Below are 24040 nucleotides of genomic sequence, written 5' to 3' on the forward strand. Positions count from 1 at the left end.
AGTAGAATATGTTATGGCAGGATATTGTTCTGAAAAGGTAATCCACCAAAAGATCAATAGACTGCCACAACCCAGTTAATTGAACAAGCTGGGGAAATGAATTAATCACAGATTAGATAGATAGATAGATAGATAGATAGATAGATAGATAGATAAATAGATAGATAGATAGATAGATAGATAGATAGATAGATAGATAGATAGATAGATAGATAGATAGATAGATAGATAGATAGATAGATAGATAGAGTCTTGAGTGTGTTTTCAGTAAGTAAGTCACATCATATCCAGCTGTCACATGTTATATACTTTAACCTGTACAACAAATATAGGTATTATACATTAGTACATGACCATTGCATGTATGTAATGTGTATTTGTAAAGCGCTTTGAGCATCTGGAAAAGCGCTATAATAAATGTAAGGAATTATTATTATTATTATTATTATTATTATGTCCTCTTTAGTTTTTTCATATTTGTTGTCTGTCACAATGGCAACAGTGCAAAAGGCTTCTCAGTTTTCTGTACACATGGTTAATTTCCCTGACAGATTTGTGTGCACATGCTAACACACTGAGTGTTTCCTGCTTGCATCAGCATTGTATTGAATGATGGAGACAGGATGCAGAGTTAGAGGATGAAAGGAAGAAATAGTGAATAATTTCCTTAATTTACATGAAGTTTATTTCACCAAGACACTCAAGCAGAGCAGACGAGTCACTTGAGCCGCACTCTTGACTATATACAGAGAAAATAAAGACATGGCCCCAGTGGAGCTCGCTGTGGCTCGTGCCCACACACACACTCACCCACACACTCCTTGACATGGCCCTGGCGGAGCTAGAAGTGGGTAATTAAAATGTAAATATTGATATTTTATTATTTGAAATGCCTCCACTGCATTGCTCTTAATGTCACTCCATCTGTCGTCTCCCTAGAGACTCGGGGTTGCCCTCAACGACCGGCTGCCCCCACCCAAGCCACCGCAACGGCTTTAACACTCGACACACATATCTCTGTTGCAACGTCTTCATTTTGGCTCTAATTAAGTGTTAAATATTAGCACCCGCAACCACAGAGGCAGCACACACCACACAAGTGCACACAGAGAATACAGCACACGACCCTCTCTCCACCTCTGTCTCTCTCCCCCTGACTCTCTCTTTCACGCACACACATGGACACACACACAGAGCACTCATCCCCACTACAGCAATGGGAAGATTTTAAGTGTTAATCTTGCAGTGGTGCTGATGGTGTCTAATGTATGCAATTAACAGTCAGCCAGGGCTGAGGGTTTGGTAATTAGCTTGCTGTTCACACTGATTAGAGGCTACTGCAACCCTATGACTGCTCCTCTCTCCCCGAGGCCGCACACAGAAACATGGGGGGTATGGAGGAAGGAGAGGGGGAGGGTGAAAGGGGAGAGAAATAGAGAAAGGAGATTTTAGCCAACAATATAAGAGGGGATGAAGGTGAAGATGATGACAACTTTGTGTGTGCAATATGTGCATTAGAAAAGTAACTGATTGTGTACCAAAATTGGTGTTTTTTACAATATTTGTCAGCTATCATGCTTTGTACATTTACAACTCAAACGCAAGACTAGTATACTGACCAGGCATTTAGTGAATACAATCGATTGTTAAATGATAAGTCCTAACCCCAATCCTAACTAGAATACTTTGATACAAAATGAAACTGCTCATGTGTAAAGGATGTGAACAAAAGGCTTTTTAACATCCCTTTTCGACATGTTTCAAGTTCAACACATGCAAAAATATGTCTGCTTTAATATTAATTTGTGTCTGATATATTTTTTCCACATGAGGGTTGAATTATTTGTTTAAAAATCTTAAAATTAGCATTTCGTCCTTCTCTCCCGTTTGAGAAAGCTGGAATTTATGATATGCAAATCATTTGAACTTCCAACCTGTTGTTTTGTCTCAAAATGCTAATTGTACGAACATTGTTTAAGGTGAGCACTGAGAGATGTTCCTCGTTCGGCAGATTAATGTAAAAACAGACTCCTAGTATCAAACCCTGCACAAGGTGAATATCCAAGTAAAGTACTAAACATTTTTAAACATTTTTGTGAAGGACATCCTTTAATCTTTAAGTTTTCTTTGTTTTTCTTTTGCAACAACGTACAATACATACTCAACTTATTGATAAACAACCCTTTTGATTGTCTAAGTCTAAGAGACTGTGTGTGTATATGGTGTGTGTTTGTGTCTGTTTGTGTGTGTGTGATTGCCCTGTATGTGAGTGTCTTTAAACCCCTCTAAATTAGCTGGTTCTCTTGGTAGATTTGTTTCCATTTCGTTGCGCATCTCTGTGTAATTGGGTCAGCTGGTGTGTGTGTGTGTGTGTGTGTGTGTGTGTGTGTGTGTGTGTGTGTGTGTGTGTGTGTGTGTGTGTGTGTGTGTGTGTGTGTGGTGTTGTGTGTGTGTGTGTGTGTGTGTGTGTGTGTGTGTGTGTGTGTGTGTGTGTGTGTGTGTGTGTGTGTGTGTGTGTGTGTGTGTGTGTGTGTGTGTGTGTGTGTGTGAGACAGCATTTGCCAGCGTGGTTGTTGTGTGCGTATATCTTGTGTGTTTTGTTTCAGCTTGGCCAAGGCCATCACAGGGGGTCCGTGTTCATTTGGGCCGGCGTCTGGCCGTATGGTACAAAACAGTTTGAAATGTGCACACACACACTCACACACAAACACACATTCAAAAAGCATCTCAAGGGAGCACTTGTGTTACACAGCATGCGACAATGTGCACCTACACAAATTTAAACACAAACACGTACAAGTGGTATGAGAGAGAACACTGAAGCATTATAACACAGGGTGCATACAGAACACACACACACACACATGCAGTGCAGCGATGTGCTGGTAACTGTTGGACACTTCACGTGTCCTAATGCAATCTCTCTCTCAGTGGGCCAGAAGACTTAAGTCTGTCCCCTGCCGAACACAATATGTGTACATGCTGCACATAGACAGTTCCACTATTCTCCTCGCACATACAATGAGCAGCCGTCATAAAACAGTTTACATCACAGGCCTGTGTTCATCTTTTATAATGCCTCCTTACTTTACTGCAAAGATGTTTTACTTTTTAAAATGACAATATGGTAAGTGTTTATTACATGTCAATCTCACATGTGACTTACATTTGTTGTGGCATTGTTGGACAGCACATGTGCTCAATGAGGAGCTCTCGGCCAGGAAGCATTCACAGTAGGGCTGCACGGTATTGAAAAAAAATGACATCGATTTTTTTCCCCCTTGCGGTATATATTGCGGGTTTTTTTAACCTGTTAAACCCAAAAGTCCCGGCGGGTACTTTACTTTTTTTTTCACGACAGTGTCTCAGGGGATCGTAATATTTAAGAACCTATTAATGTTTTATACCAGATTAACGGAAATAATCTCAGCTAACTGACGATACAAACCATTTTTACCAAAACAAAACACAAGTCTCATAAGAAGCATCTAAATGACCCCTGAGCGAAAAATGCTAACGCACTTTGGCACAGAACTCAAGATAAAAGTACCCTTATTATTACTTATCGTAGCTGCACTTACAATATATCCGATTAAAGCTGAGGTTCCACAGATTATTTAGGTATATAGTATCATCACTGAGTGATCTGAACTCGGACAGGGGAAGCAAACACAGACATCACAACACGTACCTTTACGTAGCTTCTAGGGGAGATGTCTCACCGTAGCTGTCAATCTGATCAAAAGACGTGTTCAATGGCATTAAAACAAGAAAGAAAAAACGCGGCTGAATCGGTTAATCCATAGGTTTTTAACGTCTCTGTATAAAAAAAAATATTTAATTTATAATCCATAATTCCATTTTTATGTAAATATCGCAGAGCAAAAGTTAGCTGCTAAATGGTAGCCACCAGAGTGGCTGCTGCTTCCGGTCTTGGCTATGCGGAAGTCTCACACACACACATTACCAAATAAGGACTGTGTGATTTCCCCTCGATTCCATTGGCTCTGACGGTCAGAAAGAGATGTCACATGTCAAAATCCAGCAAGGTGGGCCAGAGATATGGAAAATCCACCCAAATGGCCCCAAAAGAGGGTTTTTTTGTGCTAAATCTGTCTAAAAAGGTCAAATATCACTTGTTTTGCATCAATCTTGATACAGAATGATTGTGATTGGTGGTTTGCTGTGCATGCAGGGGAAGTTCTACACACACCAACACATGAACAAATAAGGAGTGAGAGTGACGCGTAGCCAAAACCGGAAGCTGCATACACTCTGGTGGATACCATTAGCAGCTAACTTTTGTGCTCCGATTTTTACATAAAAATGGAATTATGGATTATAAACAATTGCTTCAAAGCCACAGATACATTATCAACCTATGGATCAACCGATTCAGCCGCGTTTTTTGTTTCTCGTTTTAATGCCATTGAACACGTCTTTTGATCAGATTGACAGCTACGGTGAGACGATCTCCCGTAAAAGCTCCGTTGTGATGTCTGTGTTTGCTTCCCCTGTTGCGAGATCGGATCGCTTAGATACTATACTTAAATAATCTGTGGAGTCTCAGCTTTAATCGGATATATTGTATGTGCAGTTTCGATAAGTAATATAAGGGTATCTTTACTTTGAATTCTGTGCTAAAGTGCGTTAGCATTTTTTTTTTTTTTAATGAATAAAACCGCACGTCCCTGCGGTGTGAATACCGCGCATGCGCATACTGCGGTTATCGCCATGACACTTTATATCGTTCAGCCCTAATTCACAGTACACATCCACTACACCAGGGCTGGCCAACCAGTCAGAGGTTAAGAGCCACATTTGTTCTATGTTTCTGCAAAGAGCCACATCAAACACACAGTCACTGATACTGCTTGTTTCAGTTTTTTGTTTTCTGGAGACAAGATTTCAACCACGTCACTGATGCATCTTTGTGGCATTGGGATATATATTTTTGAAATCCTCTGGAGCAGAGAGGAGCTGTGGATTATTGTTATTGATTAATGCATCAGTGTTTCTTAGGGTCAAAAACACTAAACTCACAACTTAAAATGAAAGCGTTTAGTTTATTTAATAAAAGAGCACATGTTCAATGTGAAAAGTGACAGTAGTTATAGATTATTTGGAATTTGGTGCTATATATATATTTAAAAAAAAAAAATTATATATATTTTTTAAACACCTTGAATTTCAGGGGGGGGCGCGGGGCTCCGTTGGCGGGAAACACTGGATAGTGTTTAATCAACGATAGGTTTCCCCCCCCTCAAATTGGTTCACTGCATCGCAGGTATTATTGTGATTGGCTCTTGGGCCACATCAAAATTAGACGCGCTGTCATCCTCTCATACTGACACCTGACACCACACATACACAAGTAGGGAGAGCCGGGACGAAAGTAACACGGGACGAAAGTAACACGGGACGAAAGTAACACGGGACGAAAGTAACGGAGCGATTTTATCCGAGCCCAAACAACTTTGACCGGCCAAATTACGTCAGAATTATCAGCATTCAATACTTAACAGACCTACTAAATATCAGGTTTAACTGTCAGGAGTAGCTAGCTAGTGTTGTCACGATACCGACATTTTGGTTTCGATACCAAGTCAAGAATTGCGATTCCGATTCTTTTTCGATACTTTTCTTAAAAAAAGGGAAACAGTCTTAAATGTAATTTATTGTGCTTTATTTCACACCAGAACCATAACCATAACACAAACTTTTAAACAATGAGAACAATATATAAAATAAATGACAATAATTTGTATTAAATACAATTAATACATTTCTCACAGACGGGCCTCGTGGTGTCCGTAGGCACACCCACTGTCAGAGATATAGCTAAAATACTTCCAAATTTCGCTTCTGGCGTCTTTTTTGTCAACAAGCCGAGGCGCAGCGGCAGTTGCAGCCATGCTTCTCGTTTTCTCACATGCTCTGGCAGCTAACGCGTGCACGAGAGAGGGGAGGGACTTGAGTGTGCTTGAGAGGGGAGGGACTTAGAGCGTGCTTGAGAGGGGAGGGACTTAGAGCGTGCTTGAGAGGGGAGGGACTTAGAGCGTGCTTGAGAGGGGAGGCACTTGAGTGTGCTTGAGAGGGGAGGGACTTAGAGCGTGCTTGAGAGGGGAGGGACTTAGAACGTGCTTGAGAGGAGAGGGACTGCAGGCACGGCTGCAGTGCAGGGAGTGGAAGCAGAGCGCTGAACACACACGGCTCTTATTAAAACGGCGCTTTCTCACCGGAGTACTTTCCCCCGTCATTCTTAAAGTACCGATATTAATGAAACGGAGGAATCGTAACGTTTTTAACGGCAGGGTATCGCGGTACCTTTCAAGTATCGGTACACCGTGCAACACTAGTCAGGAGTCAGTGTCTCTCCCCCAAACTCACACATAGGCTATACAATTCGATATGAACTGAAGAGCCGCATGAAACTAGGCAAAGAGCCGCATGCGGCTCGAGAGCCGCGGGTTGGCCACCCCTGCACTACACCCTTACGGAGCTTAGTATGAATTCAGATTTGCTTTATTGTGTTACATTTCTATGACAATGTGTGAAGTTCATTCTTACAACCTTAAGACCGATAACTAAGTGTTTGAGTTTTCGCTGTTAAATTGTAGAGACAGACTGAGAAGTTTCCTGTTAAATATTTCCCGAGGCCATGATCAAATAGGTCAGAGAGCAGTGTCGCTGTTAACAGAGCAAGCAGGTGCTCAAAGAATGTGTAGATGCACAACAGAAACATTTATTAAATGAAAAGCATGGGGAAAGAGGCACATTTTGATCAAATCAAATGGTTACTGAAAGACCATATAAAGAATCCGTCCGCTTCAGCCAAGACACAAAACCAGTAACCGTATTTACTTATTTTCCGAGAACAATTGGAACGTTTATAAGAAAAATGCATAAATGCCAACACCATCTCTCTCCCCTAATTTGCAACTATCATAGACTGCCTTTTTGCTAAAAATGTGTGACGACATTGTCAGAGCTTCTGAAAATGGACACATCGTCTGATGGACTTTCCGAGCACTAATGGCTTATTCTGTCCATGCCGCAGTGTCACACCGGGGGTTAAGTTGTTAGTTGGCTCATTCAAATCAAATGTGGTCCAGCAACGCCGAGCTGACCTGCTTCTCTACTGGCAGCACCCCGGCCATACACACACACACACACACACACACACACACACACACACACACACACACACACACACACACACACACACCAGGGCACACACCTTCCTTGTCTTTTTGAAATGTCAGTTTCAATTCCCAACAATATATTAAGCTAAATCAGCAATCAACATGTTGTTGTGAGGTAAAAATCAACACTGGTATTCATTATTCATTTTGAATGTGATGTTGTCGTTTTTATATGGCTTTTTGGCTTCAGACTCATGACAAGAACAACATAGTTACCAAAGGTACCCAGCAATAAATCACAATAAGGATTACAAATAAAATCATATTTTCTATTCTACTCACAATAATAATGGCATTGCTTTAATATACATATTTAGCTATATATGTTTGGCTAATGTCAATTATAATGTGTATATTACAAATATGATTTACTTTCACTTATTTGATTTTGATTGACAGTTCCTTTTAAAAGAAAAAAGCTTAAAAATAACAACCACATTTATGCCAAACGTCCTTTTTACTGCACTGACAGAATATGAAGACTAGTCGTGTGTTAATAACCTGGACCAGATCAGCATTGCAAACAGTTTTCACACCTGTCACATTAATCCACACACTCTCTTTCTCTCCCTCCCTCCCTCCCACACACACACACACACACACACAAATAGCTCTACAATATGCCAGAAACAGTACACACACAAGTGCACATGGACTCATAAGCATCACAATCGGTTCTCACTGGTTCCCATTTGCCCTGTAACCACAAGAAAACAAATATAGGCCTCTTGGATATGTGTGTTGGTGTGTGTCTTTGTAGTAACTGGGGCGTGAGAGAGGGCTATCCAGTGTGTGTGTGTGTGTGTGTGTGTGTGTGTGTGTGTGTGTGTGTGTGTTGTGTTGTGTGTGTGTGTGTGTGTGGTGTTGTGTGTGTGTGTGATGTGTTTGGTGTGTGTGTGTGTGTGTGTGTGTGTGTGTGTGTGTGTGTTGTGTGTGTGTGTGTGTGTGTGTGTGTGTGTGTGTGTGTGTGTGGGTGTGTGTGTGTGTGTGTGTGTGTGTGTGTCTGTGCCAGACTGTTGTGCGGTCTCGGGTGTAAACGTGCAGTCAGGACTCATTTGGCAGACAAACAGGCCGCAGGGTGGCTTGGGAATCGACGTGTGTTTGTGTGTGTGTTTGTCTTCATGTGTGTGTCTGATAGAGGAAAGGGAAGAGAGAAAAAAGGAAAAGAGCGCAAGAGCATGCAGCAGAGGTTAAGTCTGCATGACTGCACTGCAGCCTCTTTCTGTCAGGCCAATGTATGGCACACACACATGCCTACACACACTGCACCCATTTTACCTCTGTACCTCCATACATGGAAGAATAGATTGTTTTACGGCCCGTCCACACTTCAGCTTCGACAGCTTCAAAAACGGTTTCCAACGCGTCTGCCTATTCACTTTGAATGGGGTGACGTCACTTTTCGCCGAACTGCATTGTGGGAAGCAGAGCGGAGCTTTCCTGGCGTTTCAGGCTGCAAAAGTTGAGCAATGTTCAACTTTTGAAGCTTCTGAAGCTTTCGGTGGAAGCGTCAGCCAATCAAATCATATGCCAGTACAATCTCTAGCCAATCAAACTGCTGCTTGTGTGTCAGGGGCGGGAGATTCATGTGATTGGTTGTTGGTCGAGCTTCAGACACGCCCAGCTCCAAGCTTTTTTAGAAGCTGTAGTGTGGACGTGCCGTTAATGTTCAGGTAGGCACGCCCAAATCCAACAAAAAACAAATGTGCGTGACCTTATGCTCTGTATACCAAATCCCAAACTTTATGTATACACATATAAGTAACAAAACAATTATGTATCAACCCTTTCTCTTAGAATTTAGGTTGCTGTTCTATTAAAAGGTGCTGCTTAGTAGGAGAGTTAATCCAGCACAGGAAGTGTTACACTTTGTACGGCCCACAAGCTGTACATACTGAAGACACAAACATACATCCAATAATGGAGTCCAGGGAACACGTGCAGATCCGACCTTTGGCCATTTTCTTTCATTTAAAGTTGATATTGATATGTTTAAGCAAAGCTTTAAACTTTATTTTAACTGTACATCACTTTACATTTTGCTTAGCCCCCCCAACACCAAAGTAAATGCACGTTGTCCAACATCCACACACACATAAACACACTCAAACTACCACACATAGCACGAGGTGTCTTATCAACAATGGGCAGAAAGGAAATGTAATTAGAGCCAAATAGGGAACCTTCTTTTGTCAAGTGAAATCACAGGTATGAAAGAAAGGTCTTCCCACCTCCACCACCACCATCTCTCCTTCCAACACCTCTCCCCCTTTTACTTTCTTCTCTCCTCCATCTCGCTCTTTCTCTCTCTCTCTCTCTCTCTCCATCAATACCTCTCTCTCTCCATCATCAGCACTAAATTCCCATTGATGTTTCTTTTCTTCTGCTGTATCGATCGCTTCATGAGAAGGAGGGGAGGAAGGGAAGAAGGGAGAGATGGCGTTATCTGTTAATTAATTTGTCCTGAAGCTGGCCGCCTATTAATCAGACAGATAAGAGGCATTGGATGGCTGAACAGCGCAGACAGGCTGGTGGGAAGGGGAGGGGCTCGGGAAGGCACACACAAACACACACAGAAACACACACATGCAGAAACTCATAGAAGCTTATGTATGGCAACTTACGTAAACACAAGTAATCCAACTATGCTGATGGCACAACCAGACAGCACACGGTACAACGGTACAACATTTCTATATAATAATATTATTAAGTACACAATAAAAACATATACATATTCACAACACTCAAAGTGCTTTCACACAACACAATCCTTTACACACACACACAAACCACATCCTGATAAAAATCGTTGACGTACTTCAATCAGAAAAGACGCACTTTCAGCTCAATACATTAATCACAGGGGTTTTAATTATTGGTGTTTCCTTTGTGTGAGTTTGTGCACATATGTGTGTATTTCATGTGTAATTAGGGAGAAGTTTGAAGATTTTGAAGATATTTACAGTTTGTTTTACCTTGTGTGTATTTGCTTATTTGTGATTGCGTGTGTGTGTGTGTGTGTGTGTGTGTGTGTGTGTGTGTGTGTGTGTGTGTGTGTGTGTGTGTGTGTGTGTGTGTGTGTGTGTGTGTGTGTGTGTGTGTGTGTGTGTGTGTGTGTGTGTGTGTGTGTGTGTGTGTGTGTGTGTGTGTGTGTGTGTGTGTACACTTTTTGAGCCATGTGTGCTCCACTGGATCAAATTCCACCAGAGGGATGTGCTGGCATTGATTGAACCCTGCGTGCTGTTCCAAATACCAGAGTGCTGAAATCACACACACTCACTCTCTCTCTCTCTTTCTCTCTCTCACACACAAATGTAAAAAAACACCCAACCAGTGACATCGTTTAATGATATTAACCCCTCACTCGTGTCTTCTTCTCTTCACTTGACCCCAGGGTTTAAACAGATTCAATAAGTGTGTGTGTTAATTTTAGACGTGCCCACGCTTATTCCCTCTGCCCTGAATGAGTGGTGAAGTCCTGAGGACCCCCTAAAGACATCTGCCTCTGTGAATGAGATGTGTGTGTACGTGTGGGTGTGTGCATGAAGACCCCCTTAAGAAATTCACCTCTAATCCCTTCTGATGATTTCATTAAGTAGAAGAAGACACTGCCAGTTGGCAACAGCACTGCTCCCTTCACTGAGCTGTGTGTGTGTGTGTGTGTGTGTGTGTGTGTGTGTGTGTGTGTGTGTGTGTGTGTGTGTGTGTGTGTGTGTGTGTGTGTGTGTGTGTGTGTGTGTGTGTGTGTGTGTGTGTGTGTGTGTGTGTGTGTGTGTGTGTGTGTGTGTGTGTGTGTGTGTGTGTGTGTATTAATCAAAAAACATTTGGATTTATTCCAGTATGTTCCTTTACATTCATGTCTATGCATATCTGATACTGTATGTGTGTGCAGCGGTGTCTACTGTATTTGTGTGTGAGTGTGCATGTGTGTGTGTGTGTGCGTGCGTGTGTGTGTGTGATGGAGATTTTAACAGTTGCAGATATAATGAATTACAGCACATTACACACAACAATAGCCTGCAACCTGGACATAATGAGACGCCTGCCATTACCCATCAACACACTGTGAGATAAGAACCCCTAATGCACATGCACTCACACACACACACACACTCACACACCTACCATCTCAAGAGGAGGCACATGGCAGCAGATGTTGTTGAAGAAATATCTTCCTTCTCATCTGCCTGCTTGTCCTGGCAGGATGCTCCTCCCTGACACACACCAAACACACACACACATAAACACACACACACACTGGAGGGCTGCAGTGAGGTCTGACAGGTGTGCTCACATGGGCCACTGTCTTTGCCTTTCCTATGAAGGCTTGCACACACACAAAAACGCAATGTAGGCAGACAGCAGGTGTGAATAGACAGGTGTGTGAGGAGAGGACAGCTGTGAGGAAAGGTGTGAGTGGGCAGGTGTTCCATTAAAGAGATAGACAGACAGAAAGAGAAAGGAAGACAGAGAGGGGGAGACAACCAGCGAGCGTCTAGTGCACTTAAACAAGAATGTAATATAAATATTTTAAATGAGGAAGTTAAAATAAATCAAACAAAATGATAGTAAAAGTACAGTACAGAAAGTGAAATGCAGACATGCAACAAGCACAACATGTGGAACAGAGAGAAACCCAAACATACAGGACATGAGGCTGAGATGTATTGAGATGGATGGAAGAAGGTGAAGCCAGAATCAGACACACAGATGGTCAGTCGCAGATAGACACTGACAGATAAAAAAGTCATGGATTGCGATTTGGAGAGACAGACAGATAAAGACGTAGGCAAATAGAAAGACATGGATTGACACCGGAGAAAGCAGGACTTTTGAGGCCATAGCGGCAATTAGTGTGTGTGTTTGAGTGGTGCAGAGCAGCGATGGCCAGCATTGATCCATGGAGGCTGTGTCAGGGGGAGATAAGGCCTGCCTCTCCCCAGAGAACAGCCCTGGGCACAGGAGAGAGAGGAGGATGATGAGGAAGAGGAGGAGGAGGAGGAGAACTCTGGTCAACCGGAATGGATGGAGGGTGGAAAGGGAGAGGAGCTGATCTTGACCCTCTTGATAGCTTTAAAACAAGCTTCACTCTCTTTTAGTTTGACTGTTTGACAAGTAAAACAAAACATTCCTTAACTCTTAGATTTCTGTTTTGGAGCAAACCATTTTAACATCTCTTGCTTTTCTTCTGCTTCTGAATTGTCCTCAGGTTTCTCCACGCTGTCTTTGGCAGACCAGATGAGTCTACTGCAGAGTGCATGGATGGAGATCTTGATCCTTCGTGTTGTGTACCGCTCACTTTCCTTTGAAGACAAGGTGAGCATCTTTGACTTTAGTTTGCTCCTAGCTCTAGAGAAATACATTAAAAAAATTAGACATGTTTAATACAATCTCTCTGCCTCTCTTTAGTTGGTGTATGCTGAGGACTACATCATGGATGAGGACCAGTCGAAGCTAGCTGGACTTCTGGACCTGAACAATGCCATCCTTCAGCTGGTCAAGAAATACAAGACTATGAAGCTCGAGAAGGAGGAATTTGTCGCTCTGAAGGCCATCGCTTTGGCTAACTCAGGTTAGAAATTCTTCACTTTTATTTCTGTCTGTGTGTTTGAGTCAGCAAGCACGCGACTGGTGGAGGAAGAGTTAATCCTTGGTATCTCCTGTCCCTCGGGACTCATTTAAACTGAACCATCAAAGAACTGATTTCAATACTCAGCATCCAAACACACTCACACACACACACACACACACACACAAACACACAACTGCGACACATCACCATTACTTTCACTCACAGAGACACTTCTTCTTCTTTTCTTTTACTGCACCTGCAGCTGTCAAATATCCAACTTTAACTGTTAAACCCACACATGAGTCTCTTCATACACTTAAAAGTCTCTCGTTCTTATTTTAAAAAGGTACCCAAAGGTACAAACACACACACACACGTCTTCAACCAGAAGCCCACCTCCCACCCCCAAACAAAGTGGCGATCCCTTTTTACAATTAGCATAGTCGTCTCTTCAGATGCCTGTTAAATAAGCTAAAATCATTAGAACCCAAAGTCTGTCGATAAAGCCCCCTCTCTGATGTGTCCAGCTGCATCGACAGCTGACTGACACACCCGCACACACACACACTCTCACACACACACGCCTTCTTCCTCCCATGACTTGTCTTTTGAACTTTGTCTTGGAAGCCGGCCAGCTCTTCAGTACTCTTTAATTACAAGGGGGGAGCTGTCAATACAATGTGTTTAAATGGGAGAATGCAATGCGAGAGCTTTGAATAGGACGGGAGGGGCCTTTTGTTCTGATTCTGCCATCAACATCAACACAGATACATGCGGCAGACAAACACATTTGAAAAGCTTTTTCTCAAATATGCCAATTTCATCTCTCTGACTCATGCATAAACACATATTCAAACATAAAACATTAGTGCGTACTTAAATGTGAGCCACTGAACAACGATTTCCCACACGCATAGAGCACATACTGTCATGCACATGCAGAAGATATTGACATGTTGTTTTCCTGTGGGCTATGTGACAATCAATCTCTTGGCTCTGCCTATTTGTGTATGTGTGAGCATGTGTGTTTGTGTGTGTATCGGTCTATGAAATGTGAGAATTCTGGCTGGTTCTGCCGGCTAGACACAGTGTTGATGGTCATGTTGATGGTTATGAATATTCTGGTCCGCAACAACAGCACTTAGGAATTGCTTATTTTGTCTGATTGACATCAAAAACTGAGGAAATGTAGTTTCCCAAAGATATACAATTTATAAAAACACCAAATCATGTTTCACAAGCTGAAATCGGAGAATATTTTCTTGTTAATTGTTAAAATGATTACCAAATGCATTAATGTAGAGACAATAATCGCTAAATCAACTGATGGTGTAGGCTCTTGAATCCAGGTCTGCTGTCAAGTTCAAGGCAGTTGAAGAGCTGGAAAGATAGACGACTAATTGAGTAAATATCAAATAGAGTATATATTTTCTATTCTGTAGACAGAAACATTGCATACTGTTAAAAGCTCAAATCCTTTGCCTTGCAATTAAAAAAATATCTAGATCATTTCAGGGAGGATTTATCTATCAAAATAATGAAGTCACTATGGAGAAAACTCACATTTGAACAAGTCGTTCCTTTAACTGAAGGCAATGGAAACAGCTGACGCCCAAATAAGAACTTTGCTTCATTGCCTAGACTCTCTAACTGCTCTTCAAGACAACAGAATGCTAGCATTAGCATTTTGAAGGGCACTGACACTAATTAATTCACAGGATGCTAATCGTCTGCATTAATGAAGCCAAGCCTTAAGAAATGTTAGCAAACGTGCCCCACATGTAAAGACAGCTAAACTAGCCATGGGAAACAAGAGGCACGTGTGTGTGTCTTTGTGTGTTGTGTGTGTCTGTGCATTCATTTACGTGTGTGTGTGTGTGTGTGTGTGTGTGTGTGTGTGTGTGTGTGTGTGTGTGTGTGTGTGTGTGTGTGTGTGTGTGTGTGTGTGTGTGTGTGTGTGTGTGTGTGTGTGTGTGTGTGCGTGTGTGTGCGCGCGTGTGTGTGCGTGCGTGCATTGTGGGTGTGCATTGTGTGTTCTGTGTTAACATGTGTGTTTTAACAGCCTTATGTGCTCGTGCTCATTAACGTCTGCTGTTTTACTTGTGAGTGTACTGCGGGTCAGAGCACAGGCAGCAGCCATGTCTACCAGCTTAAATACTTAGCACACAGCATTAATCAAAAACAATGTGAAACTCATTAAACTTCATTTAAACTTACTGCTATTATAGGCTGTAATTCAGGTAACCACTTATTCAAATCCAGATTCATAAGAAAGAAGATTGTTTTAATTGAGATAAACAGTAATACTTTGAATTGGTACATTAGGCCTTTTATCATGGATTGTTTCACTTTGCGTAATATACTTTTATATAATATATGTATATAAATATTTCTTTAATAAAAAGCAAATGTATAAGGAATGGCTAAATATAGAGCCTGCAGATGTTCACATACGAATATATTAACGAAAAGCACAAAAAAGAGATCTTAAAAACTCTGGTTTTTCGATTATATGTGTTTAATCAACGGAAATAACAACCATCCTTATTAACCTTAATACATATATTTTCCCTATTGCGTTCTATTATATGAAAAAAAGGACCACTCACTATTTAAACTGGGGAAAAAGTAAAACATCGGAGAACAGATAGAAGCTGAGTTTTCTATTGATCCCTAAAGAATCCAACACAGTGACTGGTTTGGTCCTGCATACTGATACATGCATTACGCTCTATAGATCCAACACATGTGATTGTGTTTGTGCACGTGTAAGTGTGCATTTCTTTGTGTGTGTTCACACATTTTATGTTGAATTTATTTGATCTGAACAAAACCATTTTTAGGTTTATGTTTGATATTATGCATGTTTTCATAGATTCTTTGCCTTGGTTTTTTTAATGTGTAGGTGTGTGTCAATCCAGCTCACATGCATAGCGTGCACTGTGAGAAGCACCATAGCATTGTTTTAAGGTGTCTTCATGCACTCATCGGTCTCACCCTCTCTGCAGATCTGGTTTGTGTGTAAGTGTGTGTGTTGGGGCGTGGCGGCCTATCAATAGTTTCCTTGTGATTATTATTTAACATGCATGTAGTCATTGATCGGAGACATTGATCGGAGGTTGGGAGCTAAAGGCCAACTCACATTAAGACTTTGCCTCCCTAAGGGGCAATATGGAGCATTATTATTGAGGGACATTCTCAGCCTTTACTGCCACATGTGCTGAGACGCACCTTACGTGCCAGCTCAAAGAGAGATTACAGATGTGTGCAGACAAATGCTTATGCACACGCACACACACACAGACTCTCTGTTAGTGCGTCTCTCCATCATTCCACAAGTCTATCTCTTTCTTCTCCGCCCACTCGTCTCTTTGTGTGTCCATTCATCACACCCACAAATCCACACTTTAAAGACAGAAAGAAGCAGCGACTGATTTTAAAGCCCTGTTTCTGGCTTTAGTTTTTACTATAAACTGTAAAGTGTAATGACATTTTGAACTAAAGAGTGTTTAGTTTAAGGTACTACATTCATCATTATACTTTTAGAGACTTATTTTGTCTGCAGAACTAGATACTGATGGGCTATATTCGATTGCAATTGAAGTGTTTTGCACTTTTTTATACATACAAATGTCACAGTTTAGTACGCCTTAAACAATATCCAACAATGAGCATGTGGCATTGAGCCTGTTTGGGTATTGGATTGGATCTTTAGCCCCCCTTTCTAGCACTGAGCTTCCTGCACTGCAAACAAGCCTGCATTTATTGCTGGAAAATTCAAAACATAAGCATTCAAAGCATAAGCAGGGCGGTGGTGGCGAAGTCCATAGGGACTTGGCTTGGCAACTGGAAGGTCACCAGTTCAAGTCCCGGAAAGACCAAGTGCTACCGAGGTGTCCCTGAGCAAGGCACCGTTCCCTACACTGCTCCCCGGGCGCTGTACATAATGGCAGCCCACTGCTCCTAACACTAGGATGGGTCAAATGCAGAGACACCTTTTCGCTACATAGTACCTGTACTACGTAATGACAATAAGTTGAATCTAATCTAAAAAAAAGAGCCAAAGAGTTCACTGCACACTGGGAGGGCTGAGGCTTATATTAAATACATTTTCAAATGTTATCATGGTCTAATAATAAATACATCCAACCACAACCTGCTTTTTCCCTTTTTTTGATTTAGCAAAACATCTGTGGGATATAAAACATGCCTTATCAAAGATATTTGTGTCCACTTTAAATGTGTAATGGCGTATTCGTCTTCCTTTCCCTCCAGACTCCATGCACATCGAAGACGTGGACGCAGTGCAGAAGCTCCAGGATGTGCTCCACGAGGCCCTGCAGGACTACGAGGCCGCCCAGCACCAGGAGGACCCCCGCCGGGCGGGCAAGCTGCTCATGACCCTCCCCCTGCTCCGCCAGACCTCCACCAAGGCCGTGCAACACTTCTACAGCATCAAGCAGGACGGCAAAGTCCCAATGCACAAACTGTTCCTGGAGCTGCTGGAAGCCAAGGTCTGAGGATGGAAGGACAGCCAGTCTGAATCTCACTCTGAATGACCTCTTGCTCTTTAACACACACACACTCTAACACACACGCACCCAGACACAAAAATATGTCCCTTAAGTTTGTCTGCTGACACGTCCCCATATGAAGAAACGAGTAACCGAAACCTCTCACCTGAACCCCTGAACCTCCACGGTCTTTGACGAAAGGCGCTCACTTGACCTTTTTGTTTTGGGGAAGATGCTGACGGACTGACTTGACCCCCATATGACGAAGGAAAGAAGATATTTCCTTTTAAAACTCTTATCAATCACTCGACAGTTAACACAGTGAACATTGAAGAGAGCAAAACTGATGCATTAAATAACAATTAAGATGTTATTAAAGACGAACGCTTGAATGAGGACACATTTAAAAAGAAACTGAAAACTCTTTCAGTTCTGAGAGACTCTAAGACTGCACTCGTGTCTCCTTTCCCTCCCTATTTCCCCCAACAGAGTTTTTTTAAGTGTTCAAGAAGAAAACAAGAGGATAAAAAAAGAACACTGAGTATTAATGACATTTGTTGTAAAAAAGTACGTGTACAATGAAATGTGGATGGATGGACAGAAAGAAAAGAAGAGGAGATTTGCCCTGCCAAAGAATGGAGCTCACCCATTCAGAGGATGCCAGCAAACGTTGTCACAACTCAAAACTGTTTCTGGTTAAACTACCGGTTGCTTCTGGTGCTGCTGGTTTTCAGTTTCGCCATTCAAATGTTTCTGGGTGTCATGAAAACCAGCAGAGCCAGGGCCAGGATTAGAAACCACTGCTGTCAACACTCTCTGGTTCTCCCTAAATTCAGATCCTGGCTTCCCGGGTCTCCCCAACTTCAACTTTACTTTTATTAGGATCCCGGCCTCCAAAACCTGTCAATATAACCATAAAGATAGTGTTTGCACACTTGACAAGCTGAAAATGTTTCCAAATATTGAAACCACCTGAGTTTATAATTCAAAAATATTAACAAAATAAGACTTGATCTATACTGTCAAAAACGGATTCCTGCTTGTCCAACTGGTAGGCCCGTCTACATTCTCTGTATTTATTCGGTCAGACCCTCCTCTTGTGTTCTGATGTCTTTGTGAAAGCTTTCAGCGCTCAATGGTTCCGGTTTGTAGCTCTCCACACAAGTCAGTAGAGATTTGAGTCTGTCATCGTGCCATTAAGATTAGTCCAGTCCGTGCTCATTACCCAAACTCCAAAAACCTCAAAGTGTCACTGCAGAACTTCCCTCTCGCTCCGCTGCATTCACAACCTCCAGCTCTCCTCCTGCGTCAGCAGATATTTCTGTCATTCATTCGGAGATTGCAGGGGCGCTTCAGTCACTCAACACAATACAAACCAGAAGGAAAGGTGTGCTGACAAAACTGACTACTGAAGAACAACTATTGTTGCTTTCAAACTCTTATTTATTTTCTTTATTTCTATCTTGAAAATAATCTTAGCGATGAAACCAGTACTAGGGTTGTAAATAATTGTCATCCTGTATATGACATATAACACGGCTTTGTTTTTGTTATTAATATTGTCTTCTTAAAACTGAATCAATCAATATGTCTTTCCTTTTTTCTATCAGCTTGACCACTTTCAGCAATTATCATATATATATATATAAATATAACAAGTAATAATGTATTAACAAATCAGCGTTTATCTTAGAAAACTCTGAGCAATAGTGGTTTTTAAAGGAGGGGTTTGTGCATATGGACTAAGTCTGCAATATTAACATAATGTGCCAGTCTTAAACTCGGGAAAGAGAGAGGATGGGGGTCAGAGGGGAGTTTGTAGCTTCTCATTCTCTCTGTGTCACTTGCCATACGCTATTAGATAACAGTCAATATTTTATTTGTAAGAGGAAGCTAGACAGGAATAAATATGGACCAGAAATGTGAGGATGAGATGCTAACGCTGCCGTCACCGAAAAGCCATGTGAACAACGCATGTTTGGCTGAAGAACTAACACAAGCAGCTAAAGACTAACATGACCCCCAAGTTGCACCTTTGTTGTGACCATGCTCTGTCACTTTAAATCTAATTAAACTAGACGGTTATATATTTGAAATCAGTCCTCAATGCGTATGTTTATTTAGCCACGTGGCCGAGTGTGGGGACCTTCAGAATAACCTGAATCTGTGCTGAGGGAAACAGTGCTACAAACAAAAGATCGCTATTGCACTTGTTGTTGTTTATAAGCATCTATGACAACATCTTAAAACCAATGATCCTACCAAATACAGTAGAAATTGATGGAATTAATTATAGGTAATCTTTAGAGTAAATTATACAAGGGAATTACAAAGATATGACTGATACTCATACATTTGATTTTAAGCTTGTCTACTTGTACTAGTGAAGTACTAAACATGTACAACACTATATGTATTTCAAGTCTCATCAAATATAATTTTTAGGGAAGTTGATTCAATTAAATAATTGAACTTTTAAATTGTCATTTTTTAAAGAGATTTTCCAGGCATTTTTAAAGTCAAAAATGGCCGGTTAAATTGAAGTGCAGGGTTTATTGGCAAGAGATGGAAAGCTGAGCTTACAGGAATCTGTGTGACATTTTACAGTCAAGTGAAGAATCATTGATTTCATCGTTAAAGCAAGATTGTATGGCTGACTGATCACACCTTAAACAGGTGAAGACAGTCCAAGGATTTTTTTTAATGTCGTTTTTAAAGCCGAATAAGAATGCCAAAATGTGTAATGTAGACGACAGTGTAATCTAATATAAAATGGCGACTTGTCACAGCTGAGGAGTGTTGCAGTTTAGGTGTAGTTGATCTCTAACGTCACACGCTCTGTATCAAACATCAGTATTATTAGTAAGGGGTATTTTCTCAGCCTTCTTAAACATTGTATATTGTAAATTATACAGATTATAATTCTAACATAAGACATTTTATTGGAAACAAAATCGAGAAAAAAGAAAAAAATGTAGTTCAGCCTCGATGTGTGTTCCATGTTGGTTGTTTTTTCTATCAAGACAAAAACCTGTTTCTTTAGTTCTATCCGTTTTTTAGTTTTAAATTCTTTCTGTTCGATCTTTTCCTCCTTTGACGAGTCCTCTAAGGCGTTGCTGTGTACTTTGTCTTGTGCTGATTCCCGTTCGTGTGCCGTGTTCTTCTTCTTCTTCTTCAGACTACACGGGGTAGAGCAGAGGCCATGTTGTCTGTCTGTCTGTCGGACACTGGGTTCTCTCATTGAACCGGATATAAGGCTCTTCTTCATTTAACTAGACCACCCAGATCAAATTACAGTATTCATCTTTACCAAACTATACATAATTCAATATTTAGTATCTAAATGAAGAAACACCATACAAGTATTTAAAGAGGGATCATTTGTGTAACTTTCCTGTAGAATAAACAGTATACTGTATATCTTTAGGTTTAAATAACGATGAAGTGAAAAGGACATTTGAGTAATTTCAGATCTGTAGGTGACTCTTTTTTTATAAACACGCTGTACATACCTGCCTTCCATACAGCTCGTCATCTTTAGAGTTTCAGCAGTCAAAAAGAGATAATATGAAGACGAAAAACGTCTCCTCCCCATTGTTGTGTCCGGTTTTCGCTCATTTAGTGGAAAATATCTTGTTTGACAACAGAGAGTAACAGACATGTCAACAATAAGACTTTAACTACTTTGTGTGTTGATGGGAAATAGTCACTCGTTACATTTTGGGACGCATTTCTGCTTTAGCCCAGGACTCACAAAGTCAAGATCTAAACTCAAGTCTCCTTTAATGAACATGTTGATATTCTCATTGTACCTCTTTATACACATTTATCAATTATGCGCTACAAATGGCATTTATTCAAAGACTCTAGGACCCGTCACAATTCTTAAACATTAACATATAATGGTTTTAGGGAAGAAATATGCATTGAAATAATTTCACAGGTTATTTAAATATATTTTCCTGTTTTCATTGTAACTTAAAACACCATGTCATTGTCAGAAAGATGGGGTTTCTTATTATCATCCACTGTACATTAACCTACACACAACTTATGGAAGAAAGGTGCTCTTTTCTTACTATTGTTTCTCCTCTGTTACTGTTTTTAATGATTTGTCAGTTGTCAAACCTATCCTGTGTACTTCTGAACAATTTAATGCGATGAAAGATGTCACACACCTCTCCTTATTTATGCTGAGTTAGAATTGGTTATAATCCATGTTTTCAAAGTAATCAACTGCAAATATGGATATGTATATATTTGTTCGTTTTAATTAACTTAAAAATTGAATTATCCTTGTCAATTAAGTAATTCATTGAAAATGATGGTCCTGACTTCCTTTGTTTTGCTGGTTAAAAAAGAATAAATCTAGCAGCTAAAATCAGGAGGGAGATTGTGTGATTCTTTCCAAGGGTTTGCTAGAACTTGCTGCTCATAGCCAATATATTGTTTAGATATACAAGACGCAAGTGTTTTCATACAACACTTTTTTTCTAGTTTAAAAGCAATATTTTGATAACTGCAATGACGAGACATGATTGCACTTTTTGTGTTTTGTGTTATACATCTAAATGCTGTTTGCTATTAAATTATTCAGCGGTTAAGGTTTAAACCATATAAATGACAACAAACCAAACTGGTGTTTTCTATGAGGAGCGTTGGAAGAAGGACTGTGGGTTTTTGCAGAGCCATCGATAGAAAGAGTTTGACCTGGTTGCACTTTGGGCGCCATCTTATCGCCCGCATCTGGAACTTAGATCCATTAGCTGCAAATACTCAATGTAACAATAGTTTAACTGGAACAGAGGGAGTTTTTTAGGCATAGGGACAAAGCAGGATTGTCCATCTACCATGGCTGCCCCTGAAATCTGCTAAGGCCAAACTGTGTCTACAGCTACAGCTCTACAGTGTTTAGTCATTTAGTTGTATTTAATCCCCAGATGTAACTGCCACTTTGTGCTGCAGATACCCCTGCAGTCTGAATTTGCAAATGTGAAGAAAGTATTAAAGGGAAAGAGAACAATGACACATTTGGATTCAAAGGATATTTAAAAAAGACCGGCTTTGTGGAGAAGAGTTGTGTACGAGAGACGACCCTGTAGTGTTATTAAAAAAATGTCTGTAGATTTTAGATGTGCTTCACATCAGTAAATGAAAAAAAGAAGAAAAAAAAAAGAAACAATAACCTGTATATTTTTGTGACGTGTATCATACAAGTGTGCTCCAACAATAATGTCCATTTGTGTAAATGTATTTATTTCACATTGTATATATTGTTCAATGCAAAAAGAGAGACCTATGATTCTGTAACTTATACTACTATGGGTTGAAACATTACATGTGTTACTCCAGACTATGCCTTTCAGGATTATTACAGTAGAGCAATATCAATTAAAACCAGGCTTCCAGTTTTGACACCTGTCTTTTGTCTTTGATTTATACACACATTTCTCTTACAGTGGTACCAGTGAGCATTTAATTTATGGTGATAGTTCACAGAGCATGCATGTTCTCTCAGTGCTTTACTTCGCAAGATTATGTTTACGCCGCCTCCAGACGGACAACAGTCCTGAAAAACACCGCCCAATTTATTTGAATGAGGCCAGGTCGGGGATGACGCAGAGGCAAATCCAGTTTGTCCCACAAGAAAGGTGAAGCTCTACTTTTGCATCATCCAGCAAAGTTTTGCCTTGGCCAATCAAATTTTCAAACTGGGCTTACTGTACGGATCGTTAGCTGAAGCAACCCACATAAAGGCACCCTTTGTTTTTGTTTGAATAAAGCTCCACCTTATAGTGTGCAAACGGTGCAAACCCACTAAATGCCATGTGTTTGGTTCAGGAAATGAACCATACACAACTAGTCACTTTTGTAAAAAAAATTGAAATTGCTTTGTATGAAATGTTAGCAACTTGCTAAAGTGTACTAGTGCTCGGTAGGGGAGCATGTTTTTTATTTATTTGCTAAATTCTAATTTGCCAATCAGTCTAGAGCATTCAAATGTAAATGTAAAAGTGAATCACAATATGTTTGTTCTTTTAAATGTAGGTGGTTTAGTAAAATGTAAGAGCACAGTGAAAAATAAATGGAAAGAGGAAGGGGGAGGATGGGAGGAGGGGAAAAGGAAATGGTAACAGCTTGCTCCGGTGGGTGGCTAACTACTGTCCATTCTGAATGGCCAGATCTCCTGCTCTTGCCAAGGGCACTAAACAGACACACACACACACACACACACACAGTAAGACATAATGTGTACAACATACAAAAGAAGGTTTACAAAAACATAAACCAACATGACCATAAAACAGAGGCTTTGTTTTTTTACTTTATTGTTTCTTGCTCTGTCAACCTCAAATATATACCTATTTCTCTCTCACACTCCCCTAATGGCCAGCAGCAGTAAATGGGATGCAGAGGCCAGATATTTAGAGACCCGTGAAGAAGCCTTTTTCTAACAGAAGGAGCCCTGACCCGCAGGCAAATATTTTTCAACCAGATGACATAAGAAGATATTAGCAGAGAGAGCAAGATTTTTTATTCCTTTTTTTCTTTTCCACTTCTACAACGTCTCTCTTTCTTTTCTATTTGGGATGTGCCTGGTCACCCGGCTCTGCACATACGTTTTATTTTACTTGCTCTCCTTTTGGAGTTCATTTATTTTATTTTATCTTTGATTCATTATTATGATACGATAAAAGCTACTTGAGCATTTCAGCTGCTGAGGGGCTCTTATCGTTAACCTTGTG

The 24040-nt window shown here is 40.7% G+C and overlaps 1 protein-coding gene across 1 annotated transcript in view; it reads left to right on the forward strand.

Moving 5' to 3' along the window:
• The window catches only part of esrrga (estrogen-related receptor gamma a), a gene marked incomplete at its 5' end in the record, with an annotated part of 34420 nt that extends 11709 nt beyond the window's left edge, over positions 1-22711 (forward strand). Inside the window, 3 exon segments of the mRNA XM_034224368.1 lie at positions 12418-12524; positions 12618-12780; positions 17056-22711. Coding sequence (XP_034080259.1) covers positions 12418-12524; positions 12618-12780; positions 17056-17300 — 515 coding nt within the window.
• Positions 22712-24040: the final 1329 nt, after the last annotated feature.

This window comes from Gymnodraco acuticeps, unplaced genomic scaffold (genome assembly GCF_902827175.1).
Source record: "Gymnodraco acuticeps unplaced genomic scaffold, fGymAcu1.1, whole genome shotgun sequence".
Lineage (NCBI taxonomy): Eukaryota > Metazoa > Chordata > Actinopteri > Perciformes > Bathydraconidae > Gymnodraco > Gymnodraco acuticeps.